Here is an 18,196-nt window from a genome sequence, read left to right as displayed (position 1 = left end):
ATGACGGCTTCAGTGCCGTGGTGGCCAGCTGCGCTGGGTTTCTCGGTTCATGATCCATTGGCGCGAACAACCTGATTAAGGCGGTAAACTGATCCACAGTTGGGTTTAAATTTGGGGAGTCTGGTAACCAGGCAAGTACGGTAAGCTCATCCTGCTGTTCTTTGCGCCATGCACATACACAGTGAGCTGTGTGACACCTCACAGTGGCCTACCAATAGAAGCCATCATGCCGAGGAAAACCAAACAGCATGTAGAGGTGGACATGGTCCCCAAGGATATAAGTATACTTGTATTTATCCATTGCTCCTTCCAGAATGACGAGAACATCCACGGAATGCCACGGAAACATTCCCCAGACCATAATGCTCCCTCCTCCGACCTGAACCCTTCCGGCGATTGTTGTAGGTTGTATGCCATCAGACGTTACACTCTGTACAAGCCAACGGCCAACTCTCTGGTGGAGCGTGATTCGCTGACAAAGCAACCTGTTGCCACTCGGTGGTCGTCCAGTTGCAGCGCTGGCGTGCAAATTCCAAGCCTTCGTAACCGATGAACAGCAGTCAGCATGGGTGGATGAACCAGGTGCCTGCTCGTACACACCAACGATCGCTGAACAGCCGTTGAGAAGACTGTTGGTAGCGCATGGTTCATCTGGGCGGTCAGTTGCTCAACAGTTGCACGTCTACTTGCAGTTCACATGTCTGTAGACATCGTTCACGCCCGTCGTCTGGCCCGTGGTGCACCACAGTTGCCTCAGCGTCAGTATTGAAGCACGCTGTACTTTAACCAGGGCAGCGCGGCAAGAGTTTACCATCTTATCCCTTTTGCAAATGCTCCTACCCTTGGCTCGAAAGCCAAGGCGCCCCTCTGAACGTCAGATAAATCGCTCCGTTTCCTCATTACGACGACATCTACATCTACATATATACTCCTCTAGCCACCAAGCGATGTGTGGCGAAGAGCACAATTCGTGCCAAAGTCCTATTTCCCCCTGTCTGTTCCACTCGCGGATCGCGCGAGGGAAAAACGACTGTCTGAACGCCTCAGGACGAGCTCTAATTTCCCTTATCTTTGAATTGTGATGATTGCGCGATTTGAAAGTTGGTGGCGATAATATATACTCTACATCCTCGGTGAAGATCGGATTTCGGAATTTAGTGAAAAGCCCCTTCCGCTTATCGCGCCGTCTATCTGCAAGTGTGTCCCACTTTAAACTTTCTATGAGATTTTAGCGATGGCTAAATGTACCAGTCACGAATCTTGCCGCTCTTCTTTGGACCTCCTCAGTCTCTTGAATCAGACCCAACTGGTAAGGGTCCCATACAGACGAACAATACTCTAAGACAGGACGAACTAACGTACTGTAAGCTACTTTCTTTGTTGAAGGACTGCATCGCTTCAGGATTCTACCAATAAACCGCAATCTAGAGTTCGCCTTCCCCGTTACTTGTGTAATCTGATCATTCCATTTGAGATCATTTCGAATACTCACACTCAGATACTTGACGGATGTTACTGCTTCCAAAGACTGGGCATTTATTTTGTACTCGTACATTAATGGGGATTTTCGCCTTGTTATACGCAGTAGGTTACACTTACTAATATTGTGAGATAACTGCCAGTCATTACACCCGCATTTATTTTCTGCAACTCTTCATTGATTTGTTCACAATTTTCGTGTGATACTACTTTCCTGTAGACTACAGCATCATCGGCAAACAGTCTAATGCCGCTGTCAGTACCATAAACCAGATCGTTTATGTAAATCGTAAAAAGCAGCGGACCTACTGCACTGCCCTGGGGGCACACCTGAAGTTAAGCTTGTTTCTCTTGAAGTCACCTCGGTCAGGACGACTTACTGCTCCCTGTCTGTTAGAAAACTATCTATGTCAACCCTACACGCTTTATATACCCCCCCCCCCCCCCCCCCCCAATCAGGCGTTTTCCTTTCAAGAAAATTATTTAGAAGTCGGTATTATACAGATTTTAACAGGATCATAACTGGAACTTTTTATGGCGTCTTGCATCTAGCCATTCATCTTTCCAAATATTAAAATTACATCATATCCCCAGGTATAGTCCCCCCCCCCTCTCCCCTTACAAACTACCGTATGGACTCCCCTGTCCATCTGTGAGTGGTTGCACGTTGACATTGAGGTGGTGGTCACTTTAATGTGACAAGACTGCGTATCTTGAGGCAACCTAACTCACTGCCTGCAGATAGAGCCCGGATTACATTCATCCAGTATGTTACAGAACATCCCACGAAGGTCCATTTTAGCCTCAGATATGCATATAAAATATTGTGAAACATTGGAATATTGCAATATGATTCTAATTACTATGTGAATTATAAAGCAGTTAATAAGCAAGTTCTGGCTAGAGGCTAAATTGAAAGCTCATGGCTACATCAGGGTCAAGTATACTTAATATGCAGACTCTGTAATTGGTAGAGATATTTTTTGTTAACATTGAAGCCACCAATTAACTATATTCTTCAATCACTACCAATATTCACTAGAATTTATTACTGCCTCATATTCTGTTCGAATTATATTTATTATGTCATCAAAGCTTGAAGTATAACAGGTCAGCAATGTAAAATACAGGGTGATTCAAAAAGAATACCACAACTTTAGGAATTTAAAACTCTGCAACGACAAAAGGCAGAGCTAAGCACTATCTGTCGCGAATTAAGGGAGCTATAAGGTTTCATTTAGTTGTACATTTGTTCGCTTGAGGCGCTGTTGACTAGGCGTCAGCGTCAGTTGATGCTAAGATGGCGACCGCTCAACAGAAAGCTTTTTGTGTTATTGAGTACGGCAGAAGTGAATCGACGACAGTTGTTCACCGTGCATTTCGAACGAAGTATGGTGTTAAACCTCCTGATAGGTGGTGTATTAAACGTTGGTATAAACAGTTTACAGAGAATGGGTGTTTGTGCAAAGGGAAAAGTTCTGGACGGCCGAGAACGAGTGATGAAAATGTAGCACGCATCCAGCAAACACTTCATCACTGGCCTCCAAGAAGCCCTGATCTTACCCCCTGCGATTTTTTCTTATGGGGGTATGTTAAGGATATGGTGTTTCAGCCACCTCTCCCAGCCACCATTCATGATTTGAAACGAGAAATAACAGCAGCTATCCAAACTGTTACGCCTGATATGCTACAGAGAGTGTGGAACGAGTTGGAGTATCGGGTTGATATTGCTCGAGTGTGTGGAGGGGGCCATATTGAACATCTCTGAACTTGTTTTTGAGTGAAAAAAAAACCTTTTTAAATACTCTTTGTAATGATGTATAACAGAAGGTTATATTATGTTTCTTTCATTAAATACACATTTTTAAAGTTGTGGTATTCTTTTTGAATCACCCTGTACTTGCAACATCGTTTGTAATTGAAGAGAAATTATGCAGTCCTTTATTGCAAATGTAAACATATACTGATTCTCCCCCCTAGGAATCATTTCGAACTATGTGGCTACCGTTAAAAGAAAGCATTTTTAATTTCTAGCTCCAACTTTCGTTTACTTTCCGTTTATTATCATGTTTCACGATTCTAAGTTGGTTATTTCACGAACTACCTATACATACTCTTCCGGAAATAATGTACCTAAATTACACTGTCCACAGTTTATCTATGCGTATAAACTTTCCATTGTACTTCTATAAATTTGCATCTTAAACAATAGTATTGATTGTTACTAAAAGTATAAACAGACGCGCAACACCACTATCATTGCGCAGATTGTATCCAGTTTTCAAAGAGTCGACATCTAAACAGCTCGTAACGCCAATTTTTTATTGCTATACAGCACCTAAGCATTAATAAAAAAATTCATTGCAACTCCTGAACTTTCGTTGACGATTTGCACGACGTGGCAAGATTGCTACAAATTCTTACAGCAATATACTACGGGCAACAGGACATCAGCAGCAAAGTAGATATGAGGATCTAAAAGTCGGGTATTAAATTCTGTAAAATGATCGGAAATAAATTTGGAAATGATAAGGGTAATATTTAAAACATTTTAATGATTCTTTAAGATTATTCTGGAATATTTTGTCGAATAAAGTAGGCTTACGGCTATCCAAGCAGTTACCGTGGCTAATGAAGAATAAATAGAACAATAAGATTTCGTTATGAATACATAGATACAAAAATCAAAAAATGTTCTTGCGTCCGGTCTTGAAATGATTTCTTATACCTCTTCAACCCCGCGGTAACACGTTGATGTTCCCCTCCATTGTTACTGGTATCCTTGCATGTCCTCACGATCTGTCATGGACTAATAAATAAATATTCAAACAAATTTTTAAAACTGTCCCGAATATATTTCCGAGCAAAACCTTTACGTAATACATTCACTAGTTTAATAATACTTGGCATGCGTATATATATATATATATATATATATATATATATATATATATATATATATATATATATTTTTTTTTGTTGTTTTGTTTTACAGAAGTCATAATATGCGTGTCGTCTCTTTTAGATCTCAACACAGACAGACAGCTAATTAATTAGTGCGCGCTGGATAGCTCATTAATAATCATCTCCGACCTCGCTATTTTTTAACGTGTCACAGATGTTATCGCTATCTAGCGGCTAGAGAGCGCGTCTGTTAATCAACCTAAAAATTACCGACACAAATCTACCGTCGAGTTTACATTCACCCAAGAACTTTATTGACATTTTCATTCTCATTAGTTTCAGTCTCGATTTTCAGTGCGTGTATGTAGCGATGAAGAAACCTTTTTTATTATTCATTTTTGGTGGATCTATTCACTGCGATTTCAGAGTGTACTGTTAGCAGTTTTAAAGGATTATATTTACCAACATTCCCAGTAGTAATGTCAGAAGTACTTGAGAATGAGAGCACTTAGCGACTTTCAACAAACTTTACACATAATTTCAAACCTTTGCAAAACTTTTATCCGCTGACAACCCGCACAAAAATTATGAAAGGAGAAAGTTTATCGCTTACTGCATTTTCACAGTTTATGCAGTAAAACTGCAGCGACAGGCATGACGTTTTACATTCATTACTTCTTCTGTAATTCGCAACACATGTTGCACACAGAATCCACATGTACCACTGAATGCACCTACAAAATTATGTCATTGTGCGACACACAGCTGAGGAGCCATCATGTCATGAACATTGAGATGCCGGGAAACTAGCGTCTGCTTAAAGCGGAGCTCAAATTATTCGGATTATACTCATCCAGTGTTGTATAATGAGAGCACTTCAGCAGCCTCCAACAAACTTTAAATATAATTTCAAACCTTTCTAAATTTTTTCCCACTTACATGCTTGACGTCAATATTTAACACATTAACTCATTTATGAAGTAATCTGAAGTCTGAAGCTGTTTTATGCGTGGGAATTCGAGTCTGTAAATAATCGGAGGTTTGTTGTTGAACTATCTAAATTAGTACAAAAAAGTGAAGGTGCCAGAAATTTTTCACATCCAAGGTTTTGGATTCAGTTGGATTTACTCCTTGGCGTCGATTCTTTACTTCTGTATGGACTAGTCTACTAGGGTACAATGATTCCCCGGAGAAAAAGGACTTAGGATGCACAAAACAATCTGCCAGCGCTATTTGCAGCTTAAAGAAACCTGAATCATGTAGACCACATTTCATCTGCATGCCTCGGTACAGCCATGATTGCGTAGGCAACCACAGACATTTTCCATGAAGGAATTGACCGTCTTGTATCACACTGTGCTTACGTTACTGCTGGTTACTGTCAAGTGCATAAGCACGGTACTGTGACGAGATACACTCCTGGAAATGGAAAAAAGAACACATTGACACCGGTGTGTCAGACCCACCATACTTGCTCCGGACACTGCGAGAGGGCTGTACAAGCAATGATCACACGCACTGCACAGCGGACAAACCAGGAACCGCGGTGTTGGCCGTCGAATGGCGCTAGCTGCGCAGCATTTGTGCACCGCCGCCGTCAGTGTCAGCCAGTTTGCCGTGGCATACGGAGCTCCATCGCAATCTTTAACACTGGTAGCATGCCGCGACAGCGTGGACGTGAACCGTATGTGCAGTTGACGGACTTTGAGCGAGGGTGTATAGTGGGGATGCGGGAGGCCGGGTGGACGTACCGCCGAATTGCTCAACACGTGGGGCGTGAGGTCTCCACAGTACATCGATGTTGTCGCCAGTCGTCGGCGGAAGGTGCACGTGCCCGTCGACCTGGGACCGGACCGCAGCGACGCACGGATGCACGCCAAGACCGTAGGATCCTACGCAGTGCCGTAGGGGACCGCACCGCCACTTCCCAGCAAATTAGGGACACTGTTGCTCCTGTGGTATCGGCGAGGACCATTCGCAACCGTCTCCATGAAGCTGGGCCACGGTCCCGCACACCGTTAGGCCGTCTTCCGCTCACGCCCCAACATCGTGCAGCCCGCCTCCAGTGGTGTCGCGACAGGCGTGAATGGAGGGACGAATGGAGACGTGTCGTCTTCAGCGATGAGAGTCGCTTCTGCCTTGGTGCCAATGATGGTCGTATGCGTGTTTGGCGCCGTGCAGGTGAGCGCCACAATCAGGACTGCATACGACCGAGGCACACAGGGCCAACACCCGGCATCATGGTGTGGGGAGCGATCTCCTACACTGGCCGTACACCACTGGTGATCGTCGAGGGGACACTGAATAGTGCACGGTACATCCAAACCGTCATCGAACCCATCGTTCTACCATTCCTAGACCGGCAAGGGAACTTGCTGTTCCAACAGGACAATGCACGTCCGCATGTATCCCGTGCCACCCAACGTGCTCTAGAAGGTGTAAGTCAACTACCTTGGCCAGCAAGATCTCCGGATCTGTCCCCCATTGAGCATGTTTGGGACTGGATGAAGCGTCGTCTCACGCGGTCTGCACGTCCAGCACGAACGCTGGTCCAACTGAGGCGCCAGGTGGAAATGGCATGGCAAGCCGTTCCACAGGACTACATCCAGCATCTCTACGATCGTCTCCATGGGAGAATAGCAGCCTGCATTGCTGCGAATGGTGGATATACACTGTACTAGTGCCGACATTGTGCATGCTCTGTTGCCTGTGTCTATGTGCCTGTGGTTCTGTCAGTGTGATCATGCGATGTATCTGACCCCAGGAATGTGTCAATAAAGTTTCCCCTTCCTGGGACAATGAATTCACGGTGTTCTTATTTCAATTTCCAGGAGTGTATATTGTACCAGATGTTTGACCTCGCGTTGAATCTGTGTACCGGTGTGAATGCTGCAGTTGATACCAGTAATTATTAATCGCTTTATTTATCCTTCTTACTCAGAGATATTAATTTCTATTAGTCTTTTATATAGAAATATGTAATAAGGAATACACCCAATAGATACACTACCGGTATTGTTTAATGTTGACTGGTTGACTGGACTGAACTCTTTGGAATTTTGACTGTAGCAGGGTAAAATGCAGGGTACGAAATGCCGTTTATAAATTGTTCAGAAACCATGCTACAGTTGTGGGAGTGGAAAGACATCAAAGGCAAGAAATAAACTGAGAAGGGAAGCGACAATATTGTAGCTTATCTTCAATGTTATTTAATCTGTAGACTGAGCAAGCAGTAAAGGGAACCAAAGAGAAATTTGATAAGGGTATTAAAGTTCAGTGAGACGATACAAAAACTTCGAGATTTGCCGATGACACTGTAATTCTGTAGAACCGACAAGGAACTTGAAACAGCACTTGAACGGAATGAAATGCATCTTGAAAAGAAATTCTAATATGAATATCAAGAAAAGTTAAACAAGGGTTATGGAATGTAGTTGAATTAAGAAAGGCAAAGCTGCGGGAATAAGATTAGGAGACGTGGCACTAAACACAGCAGATGAGATTTGCTATTTGGGCAATAAAATAACCGACAATGATGGAAGGAGAGAGGATATAAAATGCAGACTATCTACAGCAAGGAAAGCTTATCTGAAAAAGAGGAATTAACATCCAATACAAATTTAAGTGTTAGGAAGTCTTTTCTGCAGGTATCTGGCTGGTGTGTAGCCTTGTGCGCAAGTGAAGCATGGAAGGTAATCAATTCAGACGAGAAGCTTATAGAAGTTTTTGAAATGTGGATGGTACATATGAATGGTGAAGATTGGATGAGTTGATTGAATCACTGATGAGGAGGTACTAAATCAAACAGAGGAAAAGAGAACCTTGTGGCACCACTTGACTAAAAGAACGAATCCTTTGATAGGACACATTCTGAGGCATCGATGAATAATCAGCTTGCTAGTGTGGGGGAAATAATTGTAGTCGGAGGTTTAGACGTGCATACAGTAAGCAGGTGCTATTCAGTGGTGAAGAGACTTGCACAGGAAAGACTACAGGAGGGAGCTGTATCAAACCAGTCTTTGGACAAAAGCCCACAACAACAACACATTAATTGATTGTTACCGTCAAACGTGCACGTTAGTATCCATCGTTCACCCCTCGTATTAATATGCGTGTGCGTTTGCATGTGTGTATGTTTGTATGTATGTATGTGTGTATGTGTGTGTGTGTGTGTTCAAGAGAGCGAGACATTCAAAATAGCTAAGTGTAAATCAATGTAAGTATAAAAAAGTCAAGCAAGCACGTAAATGGCCAGCATGTTGCCATATTTTCCGTTGAGAGGATGTAGGGCCTACTAAAATTATTGTAAAACTGACTTGTTCCGTATCATAGCGAGCGGTCATAATAATGACCTACGGAAGATGCACATAACTAACTGCGCTACCAGTACAACGTTAAGACTGTGATCGGCGACAAACGATACACATCAGAGTGCAACGGAACTGAAACCGCAGGACAGATAGTTTTGCTTTGGTGAGTCTCGAAGCTGACTGCTGCAAACGTTCCCACGTACATATTATGTAATACCAGCGCAAACGTAAAATATGCTACCTTTTACTTAGTTGCATCTAAAACAAAGTAATTCTCATGTAATGCAAACTTTTCTGCCTAGATGGCTTAAAATAAATTGGGAGATACACTAATTATGACCACTTCAACAGAATTGTCAACCATAAACGTGGTACGACTTGCGCTCTGTGGGTTCCGCGCAAACTTAATTATGTATATCAAGAGTTCATCCATCCCAGAAATTGAGAAACTCGACGATTTTGCCTATTATCGACAATGATACTGGCAAGATATCGGTAGTAGGAATTCCAAGACTTTCGAGAATGTTTTGATTTTAAGTCTGAAGTAGGATAACAAAAGAGAAAAGAAATTGTTCTCGTGTGATATAATAACAAATTCACAATTTTATGATTTTTTTTTCGCTTTACTTGTACTGTGAAGCCTTGATTCTTGCTAAATTTCACGATCCTAAGTCAACTGGAGGTATCCTATAGGGTTTCATGAGTGAGTTCGCGGGTATCAAAATATGTGATGTAAATAACCGTATATTTTGATTGCATTGACTTAGATGCTTGCAGTTATTACACCGCCAAGGGCCCATAAGCCTTAACATGTGACATAAATTTCTGATCGATACGTCAAACCGTTTCTGAGAAAAAGGAGTCTTAACAGACGAACAGACAGTCTGATAACGAATGACAAAATACTTTTTTTCGTGTGATGTTACTACAAATTAACAATTTTCAGAGTTTTGCCTTTACTTGTACTACGACCTTACTTCTTGCCAAATTTCAGGATTCTAGGTCAACGGGAAGTATCCTTTAGGTTCTAATGAGTGAGTTTGCGGGTATCAAAATACGTTACATAAACGGTCGTACCTTTTGACTGCATTGACTTAGAGGCTTACATTTATAACACCGCCAAGTAACCACAGAGCTTAGTATGTGGCATAAATTTCAACTTGATCGTCTACCTCTACCTGTGAAAAAGGGGACAGATAACAAATAATAATTTTTTTCTTTGGTTATAATTACAAATAACAGTTTTCGAATTTTTTTACTGTAGTTTTACGGTGAAATCTTGCTCCTTGCCAAATTTCACGATTACAGGTGAACGGGAAGTATCCTGTAGATTATGATGGGTGAATTTGCGATTGTCAAAATAAGTGAAATGAATGCCCGTATATTTTGAGTACGTTTGTACGCCGCCAAGAGACGGTAGACCTTAGTGTGAGACATAAATTTCGACTCCGTATGTTTATCGGTAACCGAGAGAAAAGGTGTTTAACTGTTAGACTGAGAGACGGACAACGAAGTATGGTTCCGTTTTTACCGATTGAAGTACGGGACGCTGAAAACGAGATTACTTTATTATTTAGGTTTTTGTGGTGTCACTTGTGTTCGCTGTACACGGATTTCGGTCCTAGCGTGTTGCCACATCACGTTCCTCAATTCAGTTTTTTTTCCGTAGATGAAGAATCATTTGAGATTTTTGAAAAAGATAGTATTCTCCTAAAATTCAGCAGCACATCGTGCAGTGAAGAGCTACGGCTCGAATTTCAGAACATCTCGTATGGGGAGCAGAAAATTATTGCCAGTGTTTCCACCATTTCTTATCTGACACCTTGCGTAGGAAGACACACAAAATAAGTGTGCACTACGAGATCTCACAGAAATACTCGTCTGCTTCTTCTCATAACACTTTCAAAGGTAGAATAGCATGGAGAAAATAAAGGGCAGAACTGAATTACTTCAGTCAGAAAACATAACAGGAACATCAGCAGAGCTTAATTTGTTTTGTATGTGCTACCGGCAAAGCAACTCTGATGATCCTTGCACTTCCGTGAAACGCGATCTCACTCTTCTGTATGAAAGATGTATGACTTGTTTCGTAGAGCATACGGATTTGTATTCCTTACGTCTAGAATACTGAGAATAAAGTACCCTGTCAGCGGATTATTGAAGTTTACACAGTATTTAGGGGAAAAAAGAAGTAACTCCTGAAATAATGAAGGCTATTGATAACGAGATTTAATGCCCTTAAATATTAATTCTAATATTAAATATGCAACTGAAACACATCAGTTTATTGAGTTCTAAGACGAAGTAAAGATACTACCACCAGTCATGGATTTTCTTGTTTCAAATTTGACACTTACGAAGAGAGGAAAGTACAGTGATGCGTTTCGTTTTATAAATTTGACAATGGTTTAGAAGTATTTTATTCCGTCATGTTTCGACGGACATTTGCACAGAACTTATCATTGTGTGGAGACCAAATCGGCTGCGAAGCGCAAAGCCGACTTCGATGGCCGAAGCTCTGATGTAATTATGTTTCATAACACTGATTGGTAATGCATGAGATACAATCTCTAATTTTATAAGACGAAGGACAGCTAAACTGAATATAAACAGTAGAATATTTTGACTTCAAGCAGAGTACATTAAAAGGAGAAAGATAATAAAGAGAAGGCATTTGCGAGAAGATTTCAGGGCCTAATAAAGCTGTAATTGGTCTATGGCTGAAAAAGACCTACCTGTAAATTAAATGATGTGGTCCTCATTCATATCCTTCAACTCCAGTCGCTGGCGATAACGAACTCCATCCTCAGAAGCCTCAGCTGAATCATAAAGTCCTCCGTTTGTGTTTGGTCGTCTGTACCATTTCTCGTAGTCAGGGCAATCGAATCCTGCAGGTCTTACTCGCAAAAGGGGGAAAGAAAGTGTTCGTTTCTCGCACTCAACGAACCGCGTTTCAAATGACTCCTCAAAGAAAACACAGACAAAACTAGTGAAACGAAGGCAGAGACGGAATCTTTTAGACGTGTCCGTGTACGTTAGCGTACTATTTAGTTCGCCACGAGGACGAGTGTCGGCATCAGGCAATTCGACACGACGCCTCAATCAATAACAGAGACTGCGTGCGCCTCAGCTGCGCGTTTGTTCTCCCATGCGCAAACTCGCAACGGGGCGCGCGCACACACTCACGTGCCTTTGCTACAGTTCTTAGAAAATTTCTTTTGGGTTTGAAGCGTGAAAAGGTCGTTACGAAGAAATGTCTAACAAACTACCTACACCGTGCAAAGTGATATCCTCAGCAACATACGTGGAAGACGGGAGTAATTTGGAGCGTTTCTTATTTAAAGATGGCTCTCGATTCCCCGCCCAGTCTAGTGAGATCTTAGGTCATACGATTAAGAACGAACTCAAAAGGGCGGCAGCAAATCCTTAAGTAACGAGCAAAACTGATTTGTTACAATCAGATAAAATACGGAAAATAAATAAAGGAATTATGCTAAAGATATAAACATCACAAGTGTTCATTCTCCATAAAATAATTTACCAAATTAATTGTATCTAGTTTCTACACGTATGAAGACCACAAGGGAAAAAGGGGATGGGTCTATGTGAATATGTTATACAGAAGAGCGAATAAAAATAATAAAATACAATAACCTGTTCACTAACAGTCTGTTCTTAAAACCATATTATTTTAATAGGTCATACTTATGGGAAAAATTATTTGAGAATTTTTATAATAAATATAAGACAGTGAAATTAATGCCACTCAATCCGGCTCGAGGGCGAAAGAGGAATTGTGAATTGTATGTACAAAAACGCGTTTTGTTAGTTCTGGGCATTTGAATGTTTACAAAACTGAGAACTAATTTAATTCCTTGCTTGTTGTTAGCTGCTTATTTTCTGCTTTGGTAAATAATTATCACATATATTTTTAAGTTATAGTTAATTACTTGTTTTTACCTTTTTGTGCCTTTTTATACAGGATAGTCAGAAACAGTCTGAATAGCTTGTAAGGATGTCGCCTGGGGTGATTGTGCTGAGAAGTAATTGTTCAGAAAAAAATTTATACACTGCGCCGCTTCTGAGTTATTTAGCATTGAAGTTAGGCAATCACCTCGTTGCGCGCGCAACTTCAAGCAGACTGCCAAAGACAGTGTCGTCAAATCTGGATCCTCGTCTGGTTATCTCACACCGAACAAATGTAGTTTTTGCTCACCTAGTTTAAATCTATCACTTCCAAAAAGGCACATTTCAGCTTGTAATGAGTATTTCAACAAGTGGTAACTCCCGAAAATACAGATGTCTGTACATTACGATATTTTAGCGCCACGACTTGATTGACCAACTTTGATACAAAGTAAGTCGAAAACAGCATAACGTATCGAAGGGTTTTCTTAACAATTACACTACTGGCCATTAAAATTGCTACACCACGAAGATGACGTGCTACAGACGCGAAATTTAACCGACAGGAAGAAGATGCTGTGATATGCAAATGATTAGCTTTTCATAGCATTCACACAAGGTTGGCGCCAGTGGCGACACCTACAACGTGCTGACATGAGGAAAGTTTCCAACCGATTTCTCATACACAAAGAGCAGTTGACCGGCGTTGCCTGGTGAAACGTTGTTGTGATGCCTCGTGTAAGGACGAGAAACGCATAACATCATGTTTCCGACTTTGATAAAGGTCGGATTGTAGCCTATCGCGGATGCAGTTTATCGTATCGCGACATTGCTGCTCGCGTTGGCCGAGATCCAATGACTGTTAGCATAATATGGAATCGGTGGGTTCAGGAGGGTAATACGGAACGCCATGCTCGATCCCAACGGCCTAGTATCACTAGATGTCGAGATGACAGGCATCTTATCCGCATGGCTATAACGGATCGTGCAGCCACGTCTAGATCCCTGAGTCAACAGATGGGGACGTTTGCAAGACAACAACCATCTGCACGAACAGTTCGACGACGTTTGCAGCAGCATGGACTATCAGCTCGGAGACCATGGCTGCGGTTACCCTTGACGCTGCATCACAGACAAGAGCGCCTGCGATCGTCTACTCAACGACGAACCTGGTTGCACGAATGGCAAAACGTCATTTTTTCGGATGAATCCAGGTTCTGTTTCAGCATCATGATGGTCGAATCCATGTTTGGCGACATCTCGGTGGACGCACATTGGAAGCGTGTATTCGTCATCTCCATACTGGCGTATCACCCGGCGTGATGGTATGGGGTGCCATTGGTTACACGTCTCGGTCACCTCTTGTTCGCATTGACAGCACTTTGAACAGTGGACGTTACATTTCACATGTGCTACGACCCGTGGCTCTACCCTTCATTCGATCCCTGCGTAACCCTACATTTCAGCAGGAGAATGCACGACCGCATGTTGCAGGTCCTGTACGGGCCTTTCTGGATACAGAAAATGTTCGACTGCTGCCCTGGCCAGCACATTATCCAGATCTCTCACCAACAGAAAACGTCTGGTCAATGGTGGCCGAGCTACTGGCTTGTCACAATACGCCAGTCACTACTCTTGATGAACTGTGGTACCGTGTTGAAGCTGCATGGGCAGCTGTACCTGTACACGCCATCCAAGCTCTGCTTGACTCAATGCCCAGGCGTATCAAGGCCGTTATTACGGCCAGAGGTGGTTGTTCTGGGTACTGATTTCTCAGGATCTATGTACCCACGTTGTGTGAAAATGTAATCACATGTCAGTTCTAGTATAATATATTTGTCCAATGAATACCCGTTTATCATCTGCATTTCTTATAGTGTAGCAGTTTTAATGGCTAGTAGTGTATTTCTCAGCAAAACCTCTCCAATGACACGCTTGCAGGCATTTCAGACTGTTTCTGACCACGCTGTGCGCAAGCTGTCTTGTATTTCTTTATCTTTCTGATTCGGCAGTTATTACATGTAAAGTCCTCTTTAAAATGTTGGCCATAAAAGTAAATGTGACCGCTTCTGTCAGTGGGGCATGGTGGTTGCCCCGACTACATACAATTTGTTGTATCCTGGCGTGATGGCATTTACCAGCAGGATAATGTAAGGTGTCACGTAGCTCGCAGAGTGCATACGTGGTGCAAAGGATTTCACAATGATTTTACCATACTCCTCTGGCCACCAAACTCCCGGAGTTGAACCCAATCGAGGATCTGTTGGACCACCACAACTGGGCTGTTCAAGCCATGGATCCACAGTCGAGAAATCTGTGATACTGGTCACGGCACTGGGATCGGCGTGGCTCCACATCCCTGTCAATATCTTCCAAAACCTCACTGATTCTCTTCCTGCATGTCTTGCAGCGGTCTGCGCTATAAAAAGTGGTTATTCAGGCTTTTTACAGGTAGGCGTATTAATGGGACTTGAGAGTGTAGGGTTGGAGTTAGGAGATTAATTTTTTGCTTTCAAATTCCATTATCGCAGCTGTCCAGTGGGATACATCTGAAAGAATGACAGTGTGGCTGAGACATCCAGTTGCCTCCCGCATGAGTGTGTGTATGTTTGTGTGTGTATGCCTGTGTGTGTATGTAAGATGTTCCTCGATGCTGACCGAGTTTCGGCTCTCCACCAGGATTTATTTGAAAGAGTGGCTATGTGGCTGAAGCATCCAGTTGCCTCCCTTGTGTGTGCGCATGACGTCCCACAATGCTGACAGAGTGCGGCATGGCCGAGTGGTGGCGTGACACCACTGCTTCAGTCAGTGATGTCCTCTGGCTAAGGTAGTGGTGGCTCTGGCATAACTGATGTCTCCAGCGCTGCGGCGGCCGTGACCCACCGTAGGAGCTCTGTCCGACACAAATCCGCTTTCTGTGCACTTTGTAGTCTATTCCACTCCTACTACACTACTGGCCATTAAAATTGCTACACCAAGAAGAAATGCAGATGATAAACGGGTATTCATTGGACAAATATATTATACTAAGACTGACATGTGATTACATTTTCACGCAATTTGGGTGCAGACATGCTGAGAAATCGGTACCCAGAACAACCACCTCTGGCCGTAATAACTCCCTTGATACGCCTGGGCATTGAGTCAAACAGAGCTTGAATGGCATGTACAGGTACAGCTGCCCATGCCGCTTCAACACGATACCACAGTTCATCAAGAGTGATGACTGGCGTATTGTGATGAGCCAGTTGCTCGGCCACCATTGACCAGACGTTTTGCCGGCCGGCGCTTCAGTCTGGGACCGCGTGACCGCTCCAGTCGCAGGTTCGAATCCTGCCTCGGGAATGGATGTGTGTGATGTCCTTAGGTTAGTTAGGTTTAAGTAGTTCTAAGTTCTAGGGGACTGATGACCACAGATGTTAAGTCCCATAGTGCTCAGAGCCATTTGAAGCATTTTGAACCAGTGCATGGGGGCTTATTTATTAAATTTGAAAATCATTTTTATTTTTCGTAGCTGTATGTCCGATTACGCTGTGTCTCGTAAACGGTTGGCCCTGACTAGTATTATTACGCAATCTGACTGCATAGAACAACAACAAAGAATGAAATGAAAATTTTCGTTAACACAATTAATTAATTAAGTCCCCAGCAACTATAAAACCTACGAAACCAAAGCACAAGTATAACTGTTCTGTGTGTGGAAGTATGACTCAACGTACACATCTGGCACGGTTCTTCTTCAATAAGACAAGAAATTTCAAATACCATTTATACTGACGTGATAAAAAAAAATTAGAAATACTATAATTGCGCAAGAAAACCAGAATTACACTCTAATACAAGAACACAAGCCAGATGCTTTGTTGACTGAACCTGTAATGACGCATTATTCAGGGCACTGAAGTAATGAGAAAAAAAAAGAAAAGGAGTTTGTTACCTTCATTTATATTGATGAAAAGCACTCTAATCATTACAATATCTCCACACCGACTCGCTACTACCACATCTCAACAAGAACTGACTACTACGACCTCACGACAAGAACTCTTCACTACAACATCTCAGCAAGCACTCACTACTACAAGTTCTCAACAAGCACTCTGCCCTCCGCTACTTCTCAATAATCACTGCCAGTGGAGGCGGCGAAACAAAACTCTCTGGCGCTGTGGCTCAGTGTAGCCACCTTTCATATGCCCTTCCTCCATGGGCTAGAATTTGATGGTATTTTTGCCAGCATTGGTGGTGAAAATACCACCAAATTCGTCAAAAAAAATACAGACAAAAATAAAAGATAATATCAATACGTAAATATCACATAATTAGATAAAATTTTGCCTTTGCACTGACCTTTCAATAACCTAATATATAAAATACAGTAGGCAATACAAATTCTTTCATACATGTGGCTTTACATAATAGTTTACACAATACACAAAAAATCAGTTTATACAAGTGTTCACATAAAATACTTTTAATTATTCAAAAAAAAAAAAAAAAGTTGATAGTTCCAGCAGCAGCACCCAGCAATGGTCAACAGGTGCAAACACCAACAAGTGACATCATTTTAGTAAAAGCAGTTCCATCTGTGGCACCCAGTAATGTTGAACAGGTGCAGACAGCAAGAAGCAACATCATTTCAGAAGAAGCAGTCCATCAGTGGCACCCAGCAATGTTGAACAGATGCAGAAACCAACAAGTGACATTATTTCAGTAGAAGCAGTTCATCAGTGGCACCCAGTAATGTTGAGCAGGTGCAGGTAACAGTTCATAATATTCACCATCACTAATCAGACAGTTCAGGCATGAACAATAGTTTGAATGCACATACAAATGCTTTTACAAAATTATTCTCAATGCTCTCACACTAAACATACAAATTCTAATAAACACACAAATGATATCAGATAACTGTCATATTAACTATTACAAATACTCAAATATCAGTAAACCTATAATATTTATGGGTGTCAGTGCAAGCCACTACAAACAAATAAAATAATATTTAGGAGATAGATGGGTAGGATTAGGAAAGGAAAACACACTCTCTCATCTTTCATCCACATTAAGTACTACTGTGTAATTGAATAGTGTAAATGCAATTCTGTCAAAATTTGATGTTCATCATGTGTATCAAGTAGTAGTGCCAGCAATGTATAACAGTCAATAATAGTTAAGTCAATGTCATAGTCATCATGTCAAGACCAATGTTTGCCAAGCCAGATTAAAATGTACGGTTGCTGAACAACTGTCAGTGAGCCAAGATATGCAATTACTTACTCTCTCCAAAAAAAAAAAAAAAAAAATATGTACTGCTTATTGATTTAACAAAGTGCGTGTAGACAATCTTCCTTCTACTTGAGTGTTCTAGTCTGCTATCTTCATCCTCCTTGTTCCATTTAGACCAACAAAAAAAAAAAAAAAAGAAATATGCACCTCACTTACTTTACCTCTTATCCACCAAAACTCCAATAATCATCAGCTTCACATAATCTCAATACTTCAATAATACCTCTTACGTCGATACACATAAATCTTATCATCAATATCATTTACCTTACCTCTTGTCCACAAAAACTCCAATAATCATCAACTTCATA

At 41.9% G+C, this 18,196-nt stretch overlaps 1 protein-coding gene across 2 annotated transcripts in view; it reads right to left on the bottom strand.

The window, feature by feature from the left end:
- LOC124616082 overlaps window positions 1-11,801 on the bottom strand; it is a 158,980-nt gene extending 147,179 nt beyond the window's left edge. For both annotated transcript variants that reach the window (XR_006979843.1, XM_047144331.1), the window contains exon 1: window positions 11,429-11,801. Coding sequence is in view for 1 of the 2 variants with exons in the window: in XM_047144331.1 (XP_047000287.1) it covers window positions 11,429-11,455 (27 nt within the window). In the remaining variant the exon portion in view is untranslated. The remainder of the gene's footprint in view (window positions 1-11,428) is intronic.
- Between the last annotated feature and the right edge of the window lie 6,395 nt (window positions 11,802-18,196).

Source organism: Schistocerca americana, chromosome 5 (assembly GCF_021461395.2).
Source record: "Schistocerca americana isolate TAMUIC-IGC-003095 chromosome 5, iqSchAmer2.1, whole genome shotgun sequence".
Classification (NCBI taxonomy): domain Eukaryota; kingdom Metazoa; phylum Arthropoda; class Insecta; order Orthoptera; family Acrididae; genus Schistocerca; species Schistocerca americana.
This window is presented reverse-complemented; position numbering and strand designations above follow the sequence as displayed.